The sequence below is a fragment of the Pseudopodoces humilis genome, chromosome 10, assembly GCF_049639895.1.
Source record: "Pseudopodoces humilis isolate 2021_Gansu_Grassland_sample_001 chromosome 10, ASM4963989v1, whole genome shotgun sequence".
NCBI classification, from domain to species: Eukaryota; Metazoa; Chordata; class Aves; order Passeriformes; family Paridae; genus Pseudopodoces; species Pseudopodoces humilis.
Genome location: NC_142209.1, coordinates 15240997 through 15267120, shown reverse-complemented (window position 1 = coordinate 15267120; position 26124 = coordinate 15240997). Strand labels below are relative to the sequence as shown.

Genomic DNA, 26124 nt, shown 5'->3' with positions numbered 1-26124 from the left:
TGTTTTTTTCCGTTCAGCATCTTGTCACTACCTCCTCTATGGTCCTCCTTGTGGCATAAATGCATGCTGTAAATATGTCAGAAATTAATCAGTGATTTTGATTGCAATTTTTTGATTGCTGGGGAAACCAAAGTAACTTCTGCTGCTCCCAGAGCAGATTAGAAAATTATCACTGTGAGCTCAAATTGGAGAGGGAAAGTGACGGTAAGCTGTGGTGTTGAAGGGTGGGATGAAAAGAGGGATTCCAGCTTTGGGAGGGAATGGATCCAGAATGTACCTCCATTACAAACAGCAAAAAGTTGAATCAATTATTATAGAGCATATACTATGCAAAATGTTCTCATAGGAATTCTAGTTCTCAAAGTAGGGCACTAGAAATTTCAGTCACTTGTGCAGTACAGTGCAATTCAAAGAGTATGCCACATTGCTTTTGTTTTTCATAACTGAGAAATAAGGTATTAGTTCCTGGAAAAGGAGAGCATTAAGCTGTTGTATCTTGGATCTAGCAGTTGTATCTTAGTGTCCAGAAATGAGTAGGTATGCATAAATTAGCATGTTTGCTCTGAAGCTGAAACTTCATGCTATATTGATGTTACATTGAAAGTCAATTTACTGTGTGCTTTCCATCAGTCAGAATTTTTGTATCTGTTGCCTACTGTGTAAATGCATTTTACTGATTTTTCTTATGTCTTGGACTAGTGCGTAAACAAAAAAACACCCAAACCAAAACCAACCAACCAATCCATCCCCTCCAAAAAACAACCAAAAAACTCCATCAGCACGTAAACCCCTCAGAGAATTACAGAATATATACTGGTAAGAGTATTTCACGGACCAAAATGTACCTCATTTAATCTAGAAATCCATTAGTTATCCATAGCTTTCATCTTCCTTCTTAATACACAGAGTTACTAGCTGGTGTATGATTGAACACAACACTATAGTTTCCATATAGATTGCACTAACTTCTATCTTACAGGTTTTTTAGTTTTAGTCTCCAGGACTACCATAATGGCTTTCCTAGGGGATTTGCATTGTCTCTACCATCCTCCCAAGTGGATTACATTATTTGGAGGTTCTACAGGTAGGGGAATTAGCAGCATATTGTATAAAATGTGGATATTTTTATGCTAATGTATCTTTAGGTCATTCTAGCTTAAGTTTTTAAGCATCAAGTTTCACTGAGTCAATAACATTGTCTCTGATATCAAACAGTGATCACATTAATACCCCAGAAAAACATGCAGTTCTGTGTTGCAGTTCCACAAAAGGGTTCATTGCTGATCAAGTTCAATAGCAGGATGTACGAAGAAGTTTTGATAAATTTATGCAAACTCCAATGTGATTGCTTCTTTTTATCCTTTTTGTAGCAATGTATTTTAGTTAATATAGAAATAGCACATACAGTTGAAAATTGAATTTAGTGGAAAATAGTACTTTGTGGATGTGTATATAGATGATGCCTGCTTTTTGTTGAGAAACAAAACAACATAAAAACCTGACCAAAGTGAACAAATAGTTGTTGAGCTGTGAATGCAATACACTTTTCTTAACTCCACAGGTGTATTTTCTCCAAACTAGTCACATTACAAATTTTTCATAAGCGTTAAAAACTTCTAACACATGAAATGAAATTACTTAAAAGAGGTTTAACAATAAATGCTACTAGTACCTAAAATATTCACTCCTCTAGCATGGAGAAATAAGAAAATGTAGATGTTGAGGAGTCTCTGATTAACAAAGGCACTTGATTTTCAGATTGGGGAAATCAGAACCATTTTTACTACCAAACATAAAAAGCAATTTGCACAAAAACTCCACATATAGCAGGGCATTTCCTTTCCCTATTCCACCTGTCTTCTCAGCTGCAGCACTTGCTGCATATTCAGAAATCTGTATTTTCATGTTTACATGCTTTTTTACCTTATGCTTTTAGTATTCATATTGAACTTTTACAGCCTGCATGCAAGAGCAAATCTAAGCAAATAGCAATGTTTGTTGGAAGTTCACAAAAGAAAGGTCATGGTGTGTAGTATAATTAATATGTTTTATTTATTGACACATTATTATATATTATTGTCTATTATGTTAATGATTTGTCATTATGCTGATATATATTCAAATTATAATATACATACGCAAAGGGATTAGTGTCATTTATTTGCCAAAAGAGTTGGAGAAAAAGCAGAATGATTCTGAAGAGCCTATCCTTGACTGTCTTTCTAGGATAGTCTGTGTACAACCAAGTCTGAAACTGCAGTATGTTCAGTGATTCACTTTTATCACTAGAAGAGATGTAGTCAGTTGATAAGGACTTCTGCATGTTTTTATTTATGCTGTTATTCAGTATCAGTATTTATTCCATTTGTATACTTTAAAACCACAGAAGTTCAGGAAATAACCCTTGCCATCTAATCTCATTTGCTATCACTTGAACAGTAAGGCAGTTATTGCAAAATCATAACACTTCACTATTCAAACAGACAGAGTTTTTATGGCACTCCAACTGAAATTTATGCCTGCCACTTATTACAGAACATTACCTTTAAGAGAGGCTTGCAGCTGGTATTGATGACAGGCAACAAGACATTTGTCACCTATCCTCTTGGGCAACAATGATCCAGGTGCAAGCATAAATTAGCAGATGCTCATTGGAAGGAAAGAAGACAACTGTTACTCATTTGTGAATGAAAGTACTGATTTGGTTTTGCAGACATGACATTTTCAACAGGAATAAGAATCACTCAGCTAATTCAACTCAGAAGTGGCAATTTCCACAGGCTGTACTTGGAACTACATATTCACTGTCAGGATATGGGGAAATTTGGCAGAAACACTGAAACGAGTTTGAGCTGCAGAAATCAGTAATTTGGAATTTGTCACCTACATGCTTAAAGATTTAAATTAGATTGCACCTGGGCAGATAATATTGTTGAGATGCCTATAATGTGCTGTTTCCATACAGTCTTCTCTATCATTCTTTGAGTGTTTGTTATCTCCTAATTGTGCTGTTTCTTTCTGAAAACATATTCAAAAGAAATGTAAAGGAAATGCCTAGTGGGACTAGCAGATGCATTCAGCTGAACGCTTCCATACTTTTTGCAATTTTAAACAGCTGCACTGCTTCTCATGGGTAGCAAACTGGTTAACATACACACTGCCTATCAGTACCAAACTTCTGTATTGCTACTTTTTATTTAATAGAACAGTTGCAAACATTGCTAAAAGAAGTCTTAAAGATTACTTAATTACATAGGATTGTGATAACAGAATATTCTTGACTAGAATGTGTCTGCAAGTGCACGTAAATTTTCATAAGACAACAGTAGAATCTCTTGCTCTGTCCAAGAAACTAAGGCTGTTTGACTGGATCTCAGTTTTTGGGAGACTAGGAGCAGATTGTTCAGCTCTGCTTTTTCTGCTTTGCTCAATCACAGCTGTTTGGTGATGGCACCAATAGCTTATTTCCTAGATAGCTCTGTAGTATAAACTGTAAGAGGACTGAATGTAGATATTTCCACTGCACTGACCACGTCTTCATTAAAACTAAGACATGAATAATTCTTCACCTTATTTGAACCTAGCTAGAGCCTACAAGTAACTATGTGGTAACCAAGTTCTATAGCTTGGAAGGGACTAAACAGTAAATGCTGCAACCTTGTTAAATCATGAAAAATTTATTTTCATTACATATACATGAAGGTAAAAGATTTCAGTCAATAGTGTTTTGAACAAGCATTTCTGACATGAGCCTGTTAGTGTAGCTAGGCTGAAACTTAATGCAAAGTTAGTGTTTTGCCTTTATTTAGTAATTCACTTTTAGTGTATATATACAGAATTCATTTTCCTGTTAGAATACCAGAGACAGTAATATCGCAACATTTACATTCCTCATATAAAATGGAGTAATGTACATTTTCAGCTTGGTGTAGATACATAAATATGTACAAAATAAACATTATTGTAATTAACATATTCAGACCAGTTATTATTTAGCAACATCAAAAGCAGATGCACATAGGTTTAAGTGAAAATGGTGAAAAACACCTTTATGACATTAGTGACCATTATTTGCATATATGAAGTAGTACAGATAAAGGCTTGTCTTTCAAGCCTTCTGTAGGCATCCATCAACTTCAGTAAAAAACCAAAACTAATTGAGAAGCATAAGATAATTATATATATATATATGTGTGTCATGATCAGATGGTTTACTAGGGTCCATCTTGATCACAAAAGGATAACAATGTAAAACATACACATTTGTTCAGAGCATAAAATATTGCACAAAAGCAATTTCTTTTGAGGAAAATAATTCCTGTGTTTGTGATCAGCAAAAATGCTTCTTACACATTAAAGAAATAATATATTTGCAGTTTCTAAACCAAAGAACATTCAGTAATACTGTCAAAACTGTCATCCATCAACTTCTTTCCAGCCTATTTTATGGCAATGGTATGTCATTAGTAAGATTTGGCAAAGAGAGAAGGCAGATAGACAGTACATGTATATATTTATTACAGGCCAGACCAAATCCATAGTTACCTAAACCAACTTCTAGATGGTTTCAGTTTCCTCACAATTTCAGCCTTAAAGAAAGATGGAAGTCTTTAGTGCTAGTCACAGTGATAATCACACAGTAGTAGAGTAAGATTCCATTCTTCTCTGCTTAGAAACCATCTTGTCTGAATTCCCAGTCTGAAGGGCACTTTCCTCAGTATCACTCTCACTGCTGTCTACAAGTGTGTGATCCAAAGACATCTGACCAGTTCTCCTGGGAAGATGAAAGTTCACCCCACTCTCCTGTATGGAGTTAGTTATAAAATCTTCATCAGAAGAATGAAATGATTCATCATCTCCTGTGAAATGGTTGACAATGTGAATCCCATCAAAAGTGGGTTGGTCTGAGAAGTTTCTCTGGCCTTTTAGGCATTTGATCTGTTAGAAAAAGTGGAAGTTGACAGTTAATTATAGCTCAAGAGTCCAGCAGTAAAAAAACCCAAACAACAAAAACCAAACAAAAAAAAACAAGTTCATTTTCAACAAATACCTCATTGAACTCTTACTGGATAAAATTAAAGATCTGGAAGTAGCACATTTGATGAACACTTCAAGTATTACAGTTTTAAGGATTAACAATCAAGGTACTTAGAATCAGTAATGAGAGATTCCTCTTTTACTGCATCTTTAATATCCCCACAAGGATGGTTTCTATTTTCTAGAGTGGCCCATTTGTTTTGACAGCACTTTTGGGCTTAACATTTTACTTTTACAGCTCCATTCTTTCTCGTATTGCCTGATTTCTTACTTGAGAAAGCCCCCTCTTCAAAGAACAGGGTCACAAGTGAATATTGCCAGCTGCTCACAGTCACAGAGAAAAATCCCCAAGAATATGTTCAGTTCTGTCTATATTGTAGCATTAAGTGTCTTAATTATCTAATTCAGAGCCAATGAGATTTCAGATCAAGTAGTATGAGAGAAACATCTCTGTACAATATAAAGAGATTGTAGTTGCAACTTTAAGACAACATCAAACAAGATAAAAATTATTGTCTGACCACAGACAGATAAATAACATTTTAATTCAATGTGCTGCAGAGTGATACACAATTTCAACCATGCATTCAAGCTACTCAAAACTAAAACCCAATGCACTAAAGTCTGGCAAGTCCCCTGTTAATTTAATGAAAAATAACTGCAACTCATGGAAGACATTCTGGAGGTTGGTTGTTTTTGTGGTATTTTGGTTTGTTAGATCTAGAATTTCATTTTGGTTAGCTTTTAGTAGCAAATATCTCAGAGTCAGTTTGACAGTCTAAGAGTATTAAAATCAAAAATCCTGAGCATGCAGATAAACATTAAAAATGGATTACAGAACATTCCAAATGCCACTCTAAAAGCTTAAAAAGGAAGATGCACCAAGTGCTACTTTGGAAATGACTTTTTACAGTAAGAGACCTGAAGAATAGAAGGAATAAAATGCTGAAGAATTTCTTTACCAAAATCTGTTGATGTTTCAGAAATCAGAAGCAATATTCACTTTGATAAATAAAAAAAGTTTGTATGTCCTCAGTATTGACACCAATAGGAGATTTTTACCTGTCCATTTGGGGAAGAAGGAATCTCTGTACTTACCATGGGCTTGTTCAGAAGATGAGAATAAAAAAGGAGTTGAAAAAAGATCACAAGAGTCATAATCATGCTAGAAGCTATTAAATTGCATGTTAGCATGTAAAAACTCCAGCTTTTGGTGCTATAGCAAAAAAATCCCTGTTTTCTGTTAGGAATTGTTGTTACTGTACGTACTAACATTAGGTTTTTGCATTTTCTTCACAAACACATAGGCTGCTGGTGTTTCATGAGGACTTTGTATAAAGACAAGCAAAACAGAGCTCCACACTTGTACAACATAACTCATGATGCAAGCAAAATCAGCTTATGCCAAACATAAATATATCTGGAATAGATAATTTTTACTAGCTTATATGCCTAGATGCAAGAAAGCCTGGTACAGACATTCTTGTGTTACTTAGAAATACATTCTTGAAAATATCCTGCAATATGATCAGATTAGCTACCACATGAATTTTCCAAAACAGCTATCAATTTTAGTCACTAAGAAAATAAAACACAGAAACCCAACAATTTCCCTCCACCCTCACCACAGGAAAAAAAAGAACTGCTGTACGAGTGATTACGAACTTCATATTAGAGTAAGAAATTATATGCTTTTAGGTCTGTATAGTTAAGTCATTGGTTCATCTGAAATTATAAAGCTGATACTCAATGTTAGTTGTTTTGAACACTCAGAAAGGCAAGCCAATGACCTCAAATGTTTTCCTGAAGACTTAAACATGATACCTTTAGATGAAGTTATTTAGGTAACATGACAAAATCATGGTTTCACAGTTTTAGGCAGCAACCTTTCCAAATGGGAGTCTGTGGAAAATGCTGTTGGTGAAAATAATCATGAATAGACACAGCCTTTGCCAGTTCCTCCAGGGAGTCTCAGAAAACACTGTGTTATCTTTGTGCATCCTTTCATTAGAATAACAAATCTCTGACTTTCCAGAAACACATTTGATCTTCAGCTTTACACTTGCCTGCCTTTTTTTCTTAAGCACTCCTCACATACAAGGGGAAACAGACTGCTGTGAAGAAACATGAACATAGTGCACAGAATACACACTACATGTCTATCAATGGTCACAGAGCTCCAGAATTTCTGTCTGCTTCAGAAATTGCCACCTCAGCCAGAACATTGTGGCATAGACCTAGTTTGTATTATGGGGATCAACAGGCTGGAGAGCAACACTGTTGAAGAGGACAATGGGGTCCTGACACACAGGAGGCTAAGCTAAGCTTGAATCCACACTGTCTCTGTGCAGTGATGAAGGCTAACAGCATACTAGGCTGCACTGACAAGGGGAAGTGTACTTTCATATTTGAAGATTATTCAGGGGCCCTTCAACCTCATATTTGTTCAGGAATATTTCTGAAGGAGCTTAATTATTTGGAATTTTTATTGCAATCAGGAAGGCTTTCTATGGCTTCTCAAAGCATTTGAAACAACCTGCAGACAGCCTGCACTTATGCAATTAAACCAAAAGCTCTAAAATGGAGTTTTCCTAAAGTTTTGTAATCTCACATAACTTTACAGTCTAGCAAGTGAGGCTCTACACTTCTAAAAAAAAGTATATTTTTTCAAGGAGGGAACGTTACTGTCCTATTGGCTTAGGGCAGGGTCCATCAGCCTAATATGGTGCCTCCAACAATGACAACGGGACGTTCATGTTAGCAAGCCTCCATTCAGTTGTCCAGAAGCTGTTGTAGCAAATATGAGTGAAATCTTTTTCTAGCTGCTTTGGCATATGTTTGTAGACCAGCCATCCATGACTGATAATATAACTTGCTGTTTACCTCCACATCTTCCTGTGGCAGTAAATTCCAGAAATTCCTTTATTTGTTTTAAACTAATCTATTTGTTTCAGTAACTGCCCCCAAATTCTAATAATGAAGGAACAAGTGGTGAAAAGCAGTTCAGTGGTTATTATTCTGCAACTTACATCACAGTACCTTCTTCAGCTTTCTCTCTAGAACAGATGAGTCCCAATCCATTTTAGCCTCTCATCAACAGGCACTAATCAAGACAACTATCATTCAGTTCTCTTTAACGTCCCTACGGACCTTTTTTAAACTCTCTACTTCCATCCAACTCTCTACATATATCTCACATACCAAGTGGCAATACGGCTCCTTTTATTTGGTTTTTAACATACTTCCTATTAATGCCCAATGTTGCCTTGTCTGATTTGGCTGGTTCTGCATGCTAAGCCAGTGTCACAGGACTCAATACCTGATTTGTAACTACCAATTCTATGTTTGCCATTGTGTAGGTATGGCTTAGATTTTGCAATAGATGAATAATCATTTCATTCACACTGAAATTCATTTGTCAGCTTTTTAAGACAGACTTGAGATTCTTGCTGTCACTGTTTCATTTGAACATGGAAAAAGAGCTTCAGGTAGGAACTAAAGCCTTAGGCCAAGATCTTGCCATTCATCTAGCCAAGCATATCAAGACAATGGGAAATACAACTAAGGGCCTGGAATGCAGCATGTGTGGACCCAACCCAAACACTCCCCCATACCCTAGTTCTCCTCTGTACTTATCTCTGAAGGAACTACAGCCATGTTGAGCAAAGTATGGACTTGCACCCCAGGGTCTCTTAGTTTCTGTTCTCTTTTGTATGGTTGATATTAGTTAAAGGCTTTCAGTTTTGAGTCTGGCCTTCCTTCATGTGAAGGGAACTAGATCTCTGTCACTCCAACAAGTAACATTTAAAGGAACCTTTTTCTTACTGCTTCAGTTTTGCAACAATCTCAAATCTGATCACATCTGCTAAAAAAAAAAAAAAAAAAAAAGGCAACCAATAAAAAAAACAGGCCTGGTAAACCCCATGTGTTTTGCTTTTCATTCTCAAATCCAGGTCATATTGTCTATATTACTGCAGCTTTAACCCAGTTTTCACTACAGCACATTTACATGGTCTTCAGGACATTTCAAAGGGTTAATAACATTATGTGATCAAAATATATATCATCATTATCCCTTCAAAAGCCAGCTGAATCAAGAACAAAATCTTAATAATGTGTTCATTGACATACCTTCTTGTGTCTAAAGAATGCAGCATTTTAAAGACAAAATGTATGTCTACTGGTCAACATATGAAAATACTTAATTGTACATACTCTTAACAGGTAACAGTGTGCTTCCACCAATACAGGAGAGCTGAAAAAAGGCTAACAATCAGATCCTTGAACCTTAGAATAAACTTTCTTACCTGATGCTGACTGCCTCATCAAGCCAGGCATGAAGGAGAAACAGTAAAGAGAAATTTAGACATTTTAAACAATTCAAAAGGTGTTCTATATTAAACCATAAAATCAAGTTTGAAGAGTAATAGTTGCAAGCAAGTTATATTTCTAAGTCCCTTTGGTTTTTTTGAGAAGGGAACATAAGTTAAACTTTCAAGTGGGACTTTGTGAAAGAGTTCAACTTAAGCTCTGAAAGACATTTTTATGTTGTAACCTGTGCAGTTTTAAGTTAGGAATTCAGTGGTGAAAAGTCAAACTAAAATGCTACTGTCTGCTCCCTTTAAAAGGCTTCAGTAACTAATTCTTGAAATTTACTCAGTTCCAAAATAGTAAAGACAGCTTTTAACAAAGCTTGACAATAAGTATTAAATCTAGTCACAGTTAGATAACAAAGAAATACACAAGTGAGATTGAAATATGACCACTGCCTTGGGTGAATTAAATTTGTTTTGGCAGAAGGCAGTATGTCAATTTAAATATTTATTTAAAAAATAAAGATCCTGAATTCTCAGTGCTTTTACTTATAAAGAAGAGGAATCTAAAAATCAGAGTTCCTTCTTTATTTGTTCCAACCTTAGTAACAGTTGAAACTCTTCATAAGATTTCCTACTTAAAACCCAAACACAATTCAAAAGAGAACTAGGTTGCTGAAAATATGATCTAACCACATTTAGCTGAAGAAATAACTCATAAGGATTTTCAAGTACCTTTCCCATAATTCAGAAAAACATTGTCAACTTGGCACCATGAAAACAGATATTTAGAAAATTACAAGTCAATTTAAAAAAAAATCAGTTATGAACTATTAAATATAATCACATTTAACATGAAGAAAAGCAAATTAAAAATTCCGGAGTGTCCACAGCATCTAATGCTTATCATACTTAACAGCTGACTGCTACTTAGCGATGACTCTCCTATTGTAACAAGATGACTCCAGTTTAAGTCATACAGGTACACTATCACTTCTTTAAAAACACTCCCACTGACTACTTCTGGAAAAATGCTTATTACAGCAAATCAAGTAATTGGAGCATCTCCAATGGAATTTGTGGGAAATGTGCTGCCACTAAGGACACAAATATCAGTCCAGACAAATATTATATCCAGCAGATATTACAATGCAGAAACCATTCTTCCCCTGTACTCGGCACCGGTTAAGCTGCATCTCAAGTGCTGTTTTCAGACCTGGGCCCCTCAATTTAGAAGGGCTGTTGAGATGCTCAAACACATCCAACAAGGCTGGTGAAAGGTCTAGAACACAAGCCCTGTGAGGAGCAGCAATAGGCACTGGGGCTGTTAAGTCTGGACAGGAGTAGGCTCAGGGGAGACCTTATCCCTCTGTACAAGTCCCTGAAAGTAGGTTATAGCAAGATAGGGGGCCTTCTCCCAGGTAATCAGCAACAGGACAAGATGACAAAGTCTTAAGCTGTGCCAGGGGAAGTTTAGGCTGGACATTAGGAAAAAAGTCTTCACAGAAAAATGAGTGAGCACTGGAACAGGCTGCCCAGGGACGTGGTAGAGTCACTATCCCTGGAGATGTTTAAGACTGGATGTGGCACTTAGTGCCATGGTCTAGTTGATAAGATGGTGTTAGGTCATGGGCTGGACCCAATGATCGCAAAGGTCTTTTTCAACCTAGTTAATTCTGTGATTCTGTGATTATTGGAGTTTATAAATGGATTCAATCTAATATAGCTGCAGTATCATTTTATCCACTTCTTCAAACAATTGCAGCAAAACCTCCTTGAAACTGGCAGCACTAGCTAATCAGAAATCAGAGCAAGCAGTAAACTCCAGGCTGGATAATTCTACTGTGGACCCAAGCCAGAACAGCAGTGAGTGACAATATTAAATACCTGAACAGACCTAGGCTCCTTTTTCTGGCTGAGCCACTAAGGCTGCTATTCTTAAAAGTTAAAAAACCCAGAGAGTCTCTGACTTTTTTTTTTTTTTTTTTCCATCTATAGTAGGCTTAAAAGCAACAGTCATAAGGTACTACAACATTAATTGAATCCGCCCCACTCATTAGCTCTTTGGAAACAAAGATTATGTATGCAATTAATTAAGTCTCCCATTTAAGGAAACTATTACCTTTGTGTTTGAAACTCATATTTTAAAAGGATGACCAACATATTGCTGTACAACCTGAAATATTTATCTCATTATAAAATTAACTTTGCTGATTGTGCCACTAGAAAGAGATAAAACCCCTCCAGTGCATTGTAAGTGAAGAGCAAAAGAGCAGCAGAGAATTTCCAAGACTGAGTAATTTCAGACTTTGGGGTTTTTTTAACAGCATTTAAATATTTGGCCTCTGTTTTAAATTGCCAGCTTCTGTAAATCATATTCAGTCTAAGAGTAATACAAAATGTGTTACAAAATCCTTATAGCTGTCAGAAAGATTAAATAAAATCTATGGAACAATTTTAATGCATTAAAAGAAACCTCATCTCCAGTTGTCCATCTGTTTATTTCATACTGCTCTGAGTGTACTCTTAAATTTCTTGACTTAAGTTTTTATAAAAAGCAGGTTTTTTCAACATGATCATTTTGAGAGTACATGAACTAAAATGAAATTTGATGTTAAATTAAATATATGTTGTATATCACTTTTACCATAGACAAGTCTGCTGCATTGTAAACGTGACAAAGATAAAAACCAGCAACAAATGTTCAGACCAGGAGGTTTCCAGTGAATCAGAACAGGAAACCAATAAAGCGATCAATGGGAGGTCATGACTTTTTGATCACTGCACTGTATGGTTAAAGTATCTAGTTTTGATCTAGTGCAGTGTAATCAAGTTAAACTTTGAAGTTATGTATCAAATATGCAATGAAATAGCAACAGTGCTGAGGAATACCCAGCTTTAATGATATTTTGAAAAGAAGTCAGTATTTGGTAACTGTGTCAGGCTTTATTTCTTGAGGGAATTTTTCTAAGAGCTGTCAGGTTTGTTGTAGTGAGACTGTGTGCAGTTCCAGAGGAAGTTCCAGGATGACAGGCCTAGGAATTTTCCTTCTACCTACTAGCTAGTTATTTATAGAAAATTCCCAGAAACTCTTTCTACAAGTAGCTCTAATGGAAGTGTTTGTTTGGGGTGAGGATACAGCAACAAAAATATTTTAAAACAGCAGTATAATCACACTTAATGTATTGCAATTATTACATTCAAGAAAACACCTAAATCTCAATGCTCCTTCTCCCTGCCATATGCATCTATAAATACAAACGTTACTGAAACCTCAAGCATTAACTAGAATGTACTGGCTGATAGAGACTGAAAATGCACCCGTTGCAGGAAATGAACATTTCACACTTTTACTCTGTACTTTAAAAGCAGGACTTAAACTCAGCATTTTTAAATGGACTAAATAATATTTTTGCCTCTGACTGCAGAAATTACTCTCATCTGTGCTGGCTGCTCAAACTGATAAAAAAAATCTAGGAGGTGTTTCCACCACATGTCCACTGTTTGTTCTGCTTATATTCAGATAAACTTAGAGACCTATTACAAATTAATATATAGCAGTCTTCTCCTGAGCTTGTTTTCTCTCACAGTTGGCACCTGTGTATGGGTGCTAACACACAATTTCTGCAGGGAACAACCACTCAGATAAACCAGTAGAGCCTCAATTCCTCCATTTTTCAAACCCCAAAACTTGATTTATAGGTGGAAAAACATGACACACCCTGACAGCTCTAATCATAAAGCAGACAGGTCACACAGATTTAACAACCAAGAACATTATAATGCCATGATAATGAAATAACTATCTCTAATTGGTTTATTTGCTTTGGCAATCCACACAAAGGACACAGTGTAATTAATTATAGCTAGCTTTATTCATCTCAAGTGCTGCAATCGAGAACTATTATATTGCTCAGCAAGACACATCTTGAGCTGTGATGTGTAGGACACAGTCAGGAAAAAAAAGGGGGGAAATGTTTATAAAAACAGCATTCACCAATCTTCATTTATTTTAGCACTGAATTCAATCTATCACTAATGGCAGTGAAACAGTCAAGATTCATACCAAAAACCATTGCCCTCATCCAAATAAACAAAGTCATACCTGTTCCATTTAAGGACAGACTACATCATTGTCCTGGTTACATTGATCACATTTAGAGGTTTTCTTCATCCTCACAAGGGATGGAAAATATTTTGTTGGTGGTGCTACCAGGGAAGAAGGGAGAGGAATCAACCTTATCTGATGCAAAGATGATGATTCATTGAATGAAATACCACCATTATGGAATAAAGACTGTAATTGTGGGCAAGTGTAACATGTCTGTGTTAATTACACTGTGACCACGCAAAGTTAATTGAGTTAAACAAATGATGGTCATAAAATATACAGGGATGCCATTGTAGCTTCCATCTGTCTATTGCTTATTTAGCAAGATAGTTTCTAAAGCTAGTTGCTTTATTAAGGGCAACTAAATTGGCAGAAGTTACTGGATAATTAAGTCTCCCAATCAGTTCAATCTTTCAGTAATAATCTGGGTATTATCAAGCCAGTATAACATCTCTGATGTTTTTAAGGACAAGCTGAGTTAAAGGAATAAAGCAATTCACTTTTCTAAAGTATAGAGTATATATTTAACTATCCTGTGTAGACAAAGCTGCTACATTAGATTGGCTGTTTGCAAACCACATGACCTCACAAACGCTATCTTATCACATCACAGGTTCCTCAGACTGACCACAACCACTTAAATCAGACTCTGCCAGCACAGAAGTTCTGTAACTTTGACACATACTAGTAAAGCAACTACATTTTTAGCTGTCCTTGTAAGAGCTTTACTTGTGGGGAGGGAAAAATCTGATCATCTCTTGTCCAACTGTTTTTGCAAGATACGGTAAAAGAAAAGCACATGATTTATTGTGCTATAAACTTCCACCACAAGCTGAAATGCTTACTTTGTAAATCTGAGGGCTAACATATTTCCTTTCAAGGACAACATTTCTTATCAAGTAAGAAAACATTTATAGAGAGTCACATATTTTGAAATATTTTGAAAGCATTTGTCTAGTTAAAAAAACTATTACAAGATGTTAATGTGACTCTAGTCTGTATGGAGAAACAAGTGCTTTACAAGAGTTCATACAAGACTTTCAATCAGCATTACTGAGGACTATGATTTACCGAGAGATATGAAGGGAAAATAATTGACTGAAGTAAAAATTGACTGGAATGAATCCCACAAATATTAGCTGCTTTATGAAAGTGAGTAAGTAAAGTCACAGTTTCCAAGAGACAAATGTATTTGTGCTTGTACTACATGAAAAAGGAACAGTACACTTCTTCCATAAGAAATATTGGGGGGGGGGGGGGAGGGGGGCTGGGGAGGTAGAATAACTTAGCAAGAGACTGACTAAAAGAACATTATATCTAATTGCAAATAATTTCTGGTAGATTGAACTTTAACTACAATTTACTTTCCCCAGTTATTCATCTCCATTATGCAAAGCTATGTTATTTACTCCAAGTTATTTGCTCTGCTTCTGAATGTAGTCTAGTAGTGCATCAGATAAGAGAAGATTTGATTTGGTAAGCATTGAATTTGACTCAATAGAAGCCTAATAATAAAATTATGAGATGAAAAGAACAATGCTTCCCACTGGTATCCCATCATCAAGCCCAGATGCAATTATTATGAGAGAAATAGGAGCTAGGAATGCTGCTAGGAGTGGCCAGCTCATCTTGTGCTACTCCAATGGGCCACAAGCAGCATCATAATTTTGTTCTCATCTATGGCTAATACAGGAATCATCATTTAGCTGCTTGTAAGGACATTCCCTCATCTCTTCAGGGGACAACCTGGATCAATCTGTGCTGGGGCCCAGAACTACTCACTGATTTAAGATTATTAGCTAATAATAAAAAATACAAGGAGGAAACAATTTACATCTTTAAAACAAAGGTTACCTACCATGTAAATTTATGGTATTTAAGACTAAAGGAACTGTTAATGTGGTTCAATATTTCATTCTGTGTACTATAGTGCATTAAATTTTATTTAGGTATTTAATAGTGTGGTCCACATAGGTGAATTTTTTTAATCCCTCACACTGATGGGCTACAAGTTCACTTCCCCTTCTCCATTTCAGTTTGAGCAGTGAAAGCCTAGAAGGCTAATGCGAGTTGCAAGATTTATCCTTAATTCAGCCTTATAACCAATTACTCTGTTGGTCACAACTTATACATTATTTATCCTCAAAGTCATTACTTAAAGTGTCTTGAATTTTATTTACACAAGCAAAATCTTTTAAAAGCATAGTATTTAATCTCCAACTTTTATATCTCTTTTCATTAAGCCAATCTCAAAATGTTAGCTCACCAGGAGCATGATCAGACCAAGAGATAACACCTATATCAGAATCTTACTGACTACATTAGGTTCTTAAAACGTAATATCAGATCCATTCCTAGATAAACTATACATCTGTGGAAATGGAGGAGTAGCGAACTAATGCTCACTACTTCTTTGAGGAGCCATCAACTTTTCTGATACTGAAATGGGAAATACCTTTAAAAACACCCCATTTCCTGCACTGTCAATATGCAAGAATTTAATCTCTAGAATTTCACTTAAAGATACTATTATAAGTCTTCTAAATGCCTGAACATTATTTTGGCTGAATAGTAATGCTTCTGTTATTTGCCATCTTGCTCTTTTCCATCAGCCATGCCGAGATACCATTAACCGGGTAGGCTGTAGTTTGTGTTAGACCAGTGTGCCACACTAACATCAGAATTTTGGTTTTCATTCAAATATCAGACATACCTGCATATGATTTGCACATAATCCTTGCTTCTTCTCAAAATATTGCAACTAATTATTTGTCAAAAGGATCTCTCATTAGAAAGAAACAGCTACACAAAAGCTCTGTATTCTCCCTCTGACATTGGTCAATAGCAGATGCATGCACAAAAAAAAGACAAAAACTCCAGCAATCATCTCTAAATTAATGGTAGGTGGAATAGTCCCTGCAGATGCACAGATGTCATAGCAAAATTGAATGGGCTGTCTTTAACATCCATAGTCCTGTTTTCTAAGGATAAAATGTCTTAAGTGAAGGAAGTGCTGTTTCTGTGTGTTGCTGTTGCCTTCATAAAGCTGTCCTCTAACACAGATAGCCAATATACATCCACAATCCCAAACTGTAGAGGCTACTTGCTTTTGTACAAGCAACACGTTAGGCAGAATTCAGCTTTTAATATGAAAACTGTCGTAAGATTAAACCAAATCCACATTTGCAATACAATAGTATATAAAGATAAAACCCTGAAATTTTACAGCAAAACAAACACATTAAAGGATTCCAAGAGTGACAAAAATCACATAACAGTGTGACAAATGCAAACTTTGTCAAATTTCATGTGAAACAACTTAAGCACTTCAGTCCTAAATCACAAAGTCTGAAAGACTGGAAACCACTTGCTTTTGTCTCCCAAGGTGTCTTGTGGTCTGCCAGTGTAGTTTGTGGGTAATTCTAATCTTTTGTACCACCCCTGTAATCTAGGTAACACATACAAGCCTTGCAACATCCAACAGGAAGCAGAAACAGCTGCTGGGTAATATATATAAAGTGACTGCATATACAGAGAGGTAGTGCATGAAATGCAGAACTTCAGCAGTTTATATATCATTTAATTCTATTCAGTTTTAATTAAAAGGAAAAGGTGGGAAACTACAAACAGTCTCCTCCTTGTTTCTCCAGCATATGATTTGTGTTGAAAGAGTAACAGCTTGTTCAGTAGTCATAGTTTTTCTTAAGCCTTCAAATTTACTTAATGGAAACTTGTAACAGGCCAAACTTCCAATGTATTAATTTCCACAGTTTAACAGCTTTAACTGGGTACTATCTACTTAGCGAGATAGTCTTTTGAACAGTAAAAATGTTTCACAGAAGTTACTTTCACATAACATTTCTGCATCTAATCAAAGGCAACTTCTGTGAAATACTAGTAATCCTGGTGCAGCCTGGAGGTATCTAACCACAGTACAACCTTATGGTGTCTGTGTGCTCCTGTCATTTATATTACATCAGTTAAAGCACATGAACTGGAAGGTCAAAGTGACAAAATAGACTGATCACTAGACCCTATTTCTGCTGTGTCAAACACAGGGCAACCAAGCTTCTGTACTTACTGACAAGAGTAACAAAGGCTGCTTCACAGAAGCTGCAGCCTGTTGGGGCTGCACAATGAGAAAATATATCCCACTAAGCTAGAAGTCAAGAATGTTGCAGAGGTAGCTTTAAGAATGGGAGGTAATAGGAAGAAGAAAGAAAATGCTAGGTGGAAAGATTTCAATTAATGAAAAGAAAAAATGGCAACCAAACACATGATTCTGAAAAGGCAGAGTGTCTAAGGCTAGTACATATTAAAAGCTCTCAAAGAAGTTTACATCATGACTTCCTGTTTGTGATGATCCTCAGCATTTCACGTTTTCACACTAGTTTCAGCCTTCAACAATAAAGTCGTAAGTCACAACCACCTAACAACTTTGTGCCCAGTAAATTACAAACTCAGCCAATAAGGAGAGGAAGTACAGCACTTAATATACATGACTTATCACAGGATTAGCTACTGGATAACTAGAAATACTTCAATCTGAGTGTCCTTTCATTATGCATCAGCTGTTCTTTGAATACTGATAGGTTGTGTAAAAGATTACAGGATAGCTGTCAGTAACTTTCTAAGGAATGAGCATAAAACCAGATACGTTTACTAAAGTTCAAAATGTAAGTAAATAATAATTGATCTACATGTATTTGATTTCTGAGTGAAGTTATGGTTGCACTGAGGAATTTAATAATTAAGTCACTATTTTAAATAACATTACAAATTACAGTTAATATTTATATTCCAAACCATATTTGGTTGTTCAAATCAATGCAAAGAAAGAGGTGCATGTAAATAGATTTGAGATAATGTGCATAGATCCATAGAATTATTAAGGTTGGAAGATGCCTCTAAAGAGTCCAACCATTAACCCAACACTGCAGTGTTCACCAGTAAAGCAGAAGTTTACAGAAGTCTAGAGTTTAGTAAAGCAGAAGTTGACAACTTCTGTTTATAATGTTCTCAAAGCTCCAAATTTTGTCTGTTCTCCTGAAGTGTTCATCAACTACATGTTTAAGACTTACTCTGAAGTAGTTAATATTCAACTCAGATTACCATGCTACAGAAATCCTCTGGTTAGGTATAAAAGGAATCAGTCAGGCAGCTTCTTAAGACAAGCCAAAAGTCCAATAATTCCATTTATAGTGATTTTACTGTATTTAAATGGTTAAAAAAAAAAGACATATTTTTCTATTTAATTACCTTGTACATTTAACACCAATGTGGTCATCAGTTCAGTTTTGGGTGCCATACTACCAATCTCCAGTATGTGCAGTGTTATTCAGTAACAGGAACACAACTTGAATTTACTACAAATAAGTCTTCTTATAATATTATTTGAAGAATGACTGTAGCATTACTACTCCTAGTTGAGTAATAAAAGCAGCTGAAATTTATCCTTTAGGCTGCAAGCTGCATTATTCTTAAGAAATATGCAAAATTTTGAGCTCAGAAAAAGCTGGCCAAATTAATTTTATTTTTAAAAAATTTTGCTTATACTTACAAAAACTTCCAACCAATTGTCCTTTGTAAGCTGAATCCATCGATTAATCATTTGATACAGCATGCAGAGCTCCAACACATAGCTGATTTAGGTTACCACATTGAAATGAGTGAGAGGAATATCTGAATACTAAGAGCCAAACTTCTCTCACCCAGAAAGTCAAGAGATGGTACAGCAGCAGCTTGTTGCACCTGTGCCAAATCCCACCCCCAACACAACTTTCAGTGAACAATTCAGCTTTAAACACTGGGTAGTCATAGTGATCCTCTGCTGTCTTTATTGGTGTTCCTCACTGATAGTCTAGATTTGCCCCGTGCCTGGTTACTAGCCTGGCTTGCAAACACTTATGGAACAGCAGACCTTTCACAAGAACTCTGCAATTAGGATGGATTATGCTGCATTTAGGACTGATCACGCTGTTGCCACAACTTAGTACCATCACTATTGGATGGATGGTATCACAGAACAGAATGAAAGTATGTAGCTCCTCCAGGCTCCACTGACACAGAAACAGTTACATTCACACTGTTGGCCAAAGACATAAAATAGTGTTTATCCAAAGGCCAGAATATGGACTTAGCCTGCAGTCTGAATACCTATCGTGTTCAATACAGGATTTGGTCATTATTTTGTTCCATCCTTCAGATGGAGAACCTGCAACTTATCTGGTGTAAAAATGCATTGCTGGAGAGGGGAAAAAAAAGTTAAATAAATAGTATCAACATTGATGGCCATGCCAAGACATTTCATCTTGTTTCACACATATCCTTCCCACTCCTACCTTAAATTATAAATTGTGCTTTAATTAACATTTGCATTTATGTGCAGTTTAAAGTTACAATATATTAGAAGGTAACCATACAGTCACCAAGAGCTCTGTTCCTTTTCCAGTGCCTTTTACATGCTAACCAGTTGGGAGCTTGTGGTCAGCATGTCACATACACCATCACCGTATCTTCAGGAAGATGCATTTGTAAATGTGTAACGTTTCTTTTAGCTTTTGCAGAAGTAGAATCAAAGCAGCTAGCCAAAAGAACATAGTCATTAATGGATGTATGCATGAAGACACTTAAGTACAGATTTAAGGAAGTTGTTTATTTAACCGGCATTGACTGAATTATACTTCTCCTGACATTTACCAGTTGAAAGCAAACATTTTTGCCTCTTCCTGTTGCCATTTTCTTCAGATTTTGCTTTTTGAGGAAACACTGCTTTCCCTCTTAAGATTTTATTTTAAAAATAGACAAATAGATAGATAACAGTAAGGGGGGTAGGGAAAAAGAAGTTATTAGTAAACAAAGACTTCAGGCTTGAATAAAGTCTGTGTAAAGAAACATGCAGAATGCTGCCAAGGTAGCACACATCTATTACATACAGAGTTTCATAAAATCATAGAATGACTAAAGTCAGAAAAGATCTATAAAATCATCATGTCAAACCATTTCTTCTTACTGTTCCTATATATCCTAGAATGATTTCCTTTCTATAGTGTTTACCTAGTTTTGAAATTAAAAATTTAGCCACCACAAAGCACATATCTGGAAGAGGAGCAATTCTACATGGAATTACTCAAACTCTGCCATTGTTGAAATTCATGTTCTTCATAGCATTTCCTTTCTGTCAAATTGAAATGCTGATAAAGATTCGACTAGACTGAACTGTTTAGGAAATCACTGGTACTACTTAGAATTATCATTATTCTGTGAGCTTAGGAACCTCATCTTCTTCCCAACCTGTTCACGTTAACTTATACATATTAAAGATGTACAATATTGCTTGCCTTCATGACAATTCAATTGCTCAGCTAGGCATACAATAAATGGTTGTATAGAGAAAATCATGCAACAGCTTTCCAAGAGTATTTCTACTTTTCCCCCAAAGCAGTGTTTCTTACCTTTTAAACCTACAGTGAGCAGAGGAAAAAGTCAGTACAGTGACTTTATTTTGTTCATAACGCAAAAATACACTAAATACCCGACTTTCTTGGAATTCTTCAAGCAAGCAACAAAGAAAACTAATTAGAATGCTTTAATGGAGAAAGCCAGGTTATTGATTTTTTTAATCTGTGTTTAAGTGAGCTTAATGATTGGCAAAGGTGCTGGACTGGTGGCCCTAGAGACTATCCTCCATCTATAGCATAGTGATCTATAGCATAGACAACATTCCAAGATCCTCAACTGTGTTATAAGTCTCAAGGGATTGATCCTAAAAGCTTGGATCTTCTCAGATTGTTATGAAAACACTATCTACACTTAAAGAAAAGATGTGTTTATTTAATAAAAGCAAAAAGGCAATAAGCAATTAGGTTGAATTGCTCTAAAATCCTATGGTTTTAAGCAACACTCTCAGAGCTGTGTATGAAAAGGCTAGAAAGAGACTCTACTGCAAAGATGACCAGGCATTTTGCACATGCTGGAGTATTAGGTAAAGACATTTCTTCACAATGCAGCATGAACTGAAATGCGCCACTGAGCACACGAGTTACATAAGCCATTTTGGTTTCAAGACCTTCTGATCTTTTTAACAGAAAGTTACTACAACTATTAGAGCAAGGAAGTTTGAAGACAGACATTTCATAGATTGAAGGGTTTGGCAGTTTAAAACTTAAAAATCTGTTAACTGATATTAAGCAAGCATCCTTTTTTTTTTAAGCAATCTCAGTATACCACCACATAAAATTCATTTTCTCAACAGCAAGAACCAGAAAATTTACACAGGGATTCTTCTACTTGCACAAATGAGGTTTAGTTTCTAACTATAGTAGCCTTAATAGTTGTAGCAAATAAAGACATAAAGGGGCTTATTTTCATATATGTAGTTCCAAATGGAGTAAATGCAACACAAGTATGATCAACTCATGAAATTAAGGGAAAAGCCAAGATGGAACATAAATGCCAACCTCATTTAATGTCAAATCACATAACTAAATATGATTTTGTTCTCTTACATTCCAAGATAAAGGCAAGATTAATGTATAAGAGTTTTTATTGCATTCATTTAAAATAACATACTTCAACAAAAACAGGTACTACAGATGTAGTAACTATTAAATAAGCAAAACCTGCCACAGGTGAAAGGACAAAAGGTACAAGTGATCAGAGACTGTAGTATAATATCACTTACCTCATGATGAAGCTCAGCTATCTGATCTTTCAGTTCTCTGATGTACTGGTTAGAATCAGATTTATTAAGCTGCCCTTGAATTTTTCCTTCTTCTTTCTGTTTTGGTAAAAAAAAGGAATCATATTCAAATTATTCAAAGATCTACTATATTAAAAATCTTATTTTAACTGTCTGCATATTTTTGTCATGAACAGAAGCTATTCCCAGATACCACCCGGTGCTTTCATTTGGTTGAAGTTACAGTAAGTATCTAGAGGTGACAGTGGCTCAGACCAAGCTGATTCTCTCAATAGTACAAGGCAGGATTCTATGGAGGAGCATGAAGAACTAACAGCTTCACAGGTGGAATCCACACCCTATGTACATGAGATTGCATTTTAGTAAACCACTCCTACAGAATACTATCAATACATGGAACATATCTTAGTGTACTTTATTTTCACTAAAGTACAGTTTATGTTTAGCAACAAGACATTTCCTTTTGTCTCCGAGTGAACAAAGCAGTTCTTTCCTTGCACTGTGGGACATGCACTGGGAAACACTATGTAAGACAAGCTTCTTTCGGCCTGTAAGAATTGTAACATCCAAAATATTGTGATATTTGTCACATAGGAGTTTCAGAGAGTATAAATGAAGAGAGGAATGTCCCCTAATACCACTCCTTCAAGAGCTATACAGAAAAATTGGAAAGTAAAAAAAAAAACCAAATCCAAACAAAACTAGTAAACAAAAATAGATAAAGAGGAATATTACTTTTCTCTCATCTGTCAATCAAATGCAGCTCCTACATTTCAGGATGCTTAAAAATGTTTCACTTGCACTAAATGCCTGCAGCACTGCTTTCCGTCTTTGTCCCTAAGGGACATCCTAATGTGACTGAACCAAACTTGGCAGATCTGAGATAAATAATTGCCCTGATGAGAAATGCACTCCATGTCTTCTACTTGCTGCTAATAACAACTCTGCTCTTGCCTTTTTCCAAAGAAGTAATTTCTGAAGCAGCCCCCACCTCTAGAGAATGCAAGCATCTTGGTTTTATATAATTCTCTACCTTGACTGTAAATCACATACCAGCAATATATTACAGAAATACAAATATAATGGGAATCTCTTGTTTTTCTACCTATAGCTCATTTTGCTGAAGTTTTAATTACACTTGAAGAAAGCAAACAGTTTACTTCAACAGCCAAATTGAATGTCATTAGCAAAGAGAGATTAAATACTTTTTAGAATGAAAAGTGTTAACTGTTTGTCAAAATACAAGACAAAAAGCTATAATGGAGACATTCCTTTAAAGCACCCCTCTGAAATATAAACCTAGGACAAAACTATGAGGAGAGATAACATGCTACCTTCCAAACCCTTTTGCTGAGTGAAGAGAACAACGTAGAACACTGTCAGTATTGGCAATATCAATGCAATATCTGTTTTTTAAGGCTTTGTTTTACATGCATTGAGTTATGCCTTGCAAAATTGCTCAAAAATGATTTTGTCATATTCACTGTTAATTCTCACAATCATGAGAATATGAAGAACAAGATCCTTTAATGCATAACTCCATCCTGAACCTAGTTTCCAAGGTAACCTACAGCCAAAATCGCACACATACACAAGTTCCTGTCCTAAATAGATAAAAACCCCAAATGTAGCCTAACCCCATCATGCCTCTCTACAAGAATGACTACTGGTCTATGACACAAAAGCAACACAACCTGCAGACTGAAAACACATAAGCATATGAAAAAAATCTTCCTTACTGTCAGACACTTAGATTTCACACAATAAGCGTGACCTGATCTCTTGAGGTAGCAGGAATATAAGAGAGAAATGCTTAAGTCCTTTCCCTCTGTTTGAAACCTTGACTTTCCCATTTAAGCCTCTTACTCTATGGACACTACTATGTCACTACACACTATGCAATCAAAATGCAACAGTAAAACAAGGTTTTAGGAGAAATAGAACTGAGGTGCCATAGCACTTCTAAAACAGAAGTGCAATAAACAGCTGAGCTTCCATAGAAACTGGGTGCAGAAGAGGCCGTGAGACAGGCACTTCCAAGGTCAGTCCATATAAACTAACAGCAGAAGCAGTAATACGCAGGTTGGGTCTGGCATTCAAATAGCTGAAAAGCTGTTCCCGTATATCATATAGGAATTCCACACTTCCATTACTTTTAACTCGTGTTATGGTTACTCTTTATTTTAGAAATAACATTGTAAAGTTAATGCAGATATTACAGCATAATTGTGGGTATTTGCTGATGGAAGAACTGACTGTAGCTACAGTAAATTAGAGCTGAATGGAAGGCATAAGCCTAGCTTGCCCATTATTACTAAAAGGCAAGTAAGTTTCAGTTTTCTTTTCAGAACTACAGATTTTTTAGAGCTGGCAATTCACAAAATAAAAAAAAGTAACCCTGCAATGGCATTTTCTACAAACTTACTTTTTAAAAGGTCATTCTGTAATGTCCTCTTGCAATATTCAAAATGCAAGCTGATCCTTTTAACTTGCTGAAAAAAAATCATCTTCCTATTTAAATAATCCCATGTTCTGTGGGCAACCAAATCTGTCTACAGGGGATGAATTGGAAGGATGACATAGAAAAAAAAATTAGGACAAGGTATCAGAGTCTTCTTTACAGCTGCTGGTCATCCCCGACCAACAGAAAAACATAGTCTATTAAGTTGATCATGCCATTGTCTTTTAAAGATTCTTATGCAAGTGTACCAGTAGCAGTATGGCTCCAGTTCCAGTAGCAAACCACTGGAAAACATGCAGGAGTCAGAGAGCACAGCATTAAAATGTATTTTAATTTCTATCAAAATAATCTAATTTAAAGAATAAATAATAAGTAGACAGCTGAAAACTTATATACATCTAATGAACAAAAAAGTCCTTCAAAGTTTTATCTGTCATACTATGATTTTTAAGTTAGCCAATATGCTTTAATACTGTGAAATGAGACTGATATGTCTCATCAATACATACATTTTTAGACAAGTACAAAGTATTACCATGATCTTCCGAATTGTTTAACCTTCCAGTGACATTTCATGTTAGAAAGTGATCTGAACTTAATGCAAATTTTAATGTGAGGAACTTAAATTTGGTCGTAATATTCTTTAGCAGTAATTTTTTCTTAGGGGAGCTTGACACCACCACCCCTCAGCCTCCTTTTCTCCAAACTAAATAAGCCCAAAATCTTTAGCCACTCCTCACAGGACTTTTTTTTTTCAGCTTTTTCACCAGCTTCATTACCCTCTGGACACATTGAAGGACCTCCACATCCTGGATAGTGCAGCCCAGGACTGCACACAGTAGTCAAGGTGAGGCCATACTACCAGTTACTACACAGTCACACCAACATATGAAAAATTAAATTGCTTCCGTGCAGTTTAATGTCCTTTAATGCCTCCTGTTGTGGCATTTACTTTAGTAGGAACTGGACATGTAACTCTGCACTGCTTGTATACTGTGCTTGAATAGTTTTGTATTACTGTGCTTGAGCAGCTTTGTACTTCTGAGGAAAGCACTCAGATCAACAATATGGGTTCAAAACTGAATATTAAGACTCCACTTAAAATTTGTAAGTCTTCAAGGTATGAATGCCACACCTTTTAAAAGAGAATAGCATAAGCACAAAGTAATCTCACTGTTTAATTTTTAAAACCTAGAGTTATACACATAGGATGTGGGCTGCTGGTTTGGTTTTTTGGTGCTGAAAGGGAGCACTATTACAGCGAATCTGTGATATTTGGAGAAGTCACAACAAAAACTAGCTGGTTGCTAGGCAAATCCAAGTCATTTTAAATTTAAAATAAATATAAGGAGAAAAACATCAGAGAACATATCAATAAGCAAATTGTGGTTATTATCAGAATTGCAAAATAATGAAAGGTAGCCAATTCTAGAATTTAGGAATTTGTTTAAAACATCCTGCAGTCACATGTGAATGAATCTCTCTACACCCACATCCCTGG

The 26124-nt window shown here is 35.8% G+C and overlaps 1 protein-coding gene across 4 annotated transcripts in view; it reads right to left on the bottom strand.

Moving 5' to 3' along the window:
* Positions 1-1349: 1349 nt before the first annotated feature.
* EVI5 (ecotropic viral integration site 5) overlaps positions 1350-26124 on the bottom strand; it is a 76763-nt gene continuing 51988 nt past the window's right edge. For all 4 annotated transcript variants that reach the window (XM_005520976.3, XM_014250833.2, XM_088060244.1 and 1 more), the window contains 2 exons: positions 22145-22240; positions 1350-4938 (listed from right to left, as the gene is read on the bottom strand). In XM_005520976.3, coding sequence (XP_005521033.1) covers positions 4633-4938; positions 22145-22240 — 402 coding nt within the window. In that variant the 3' untranslated portion in view covers positions 1350-4632. The remainder of the gene's footprint in view (positions 4939-22144; positions 22241-26124) is intronic.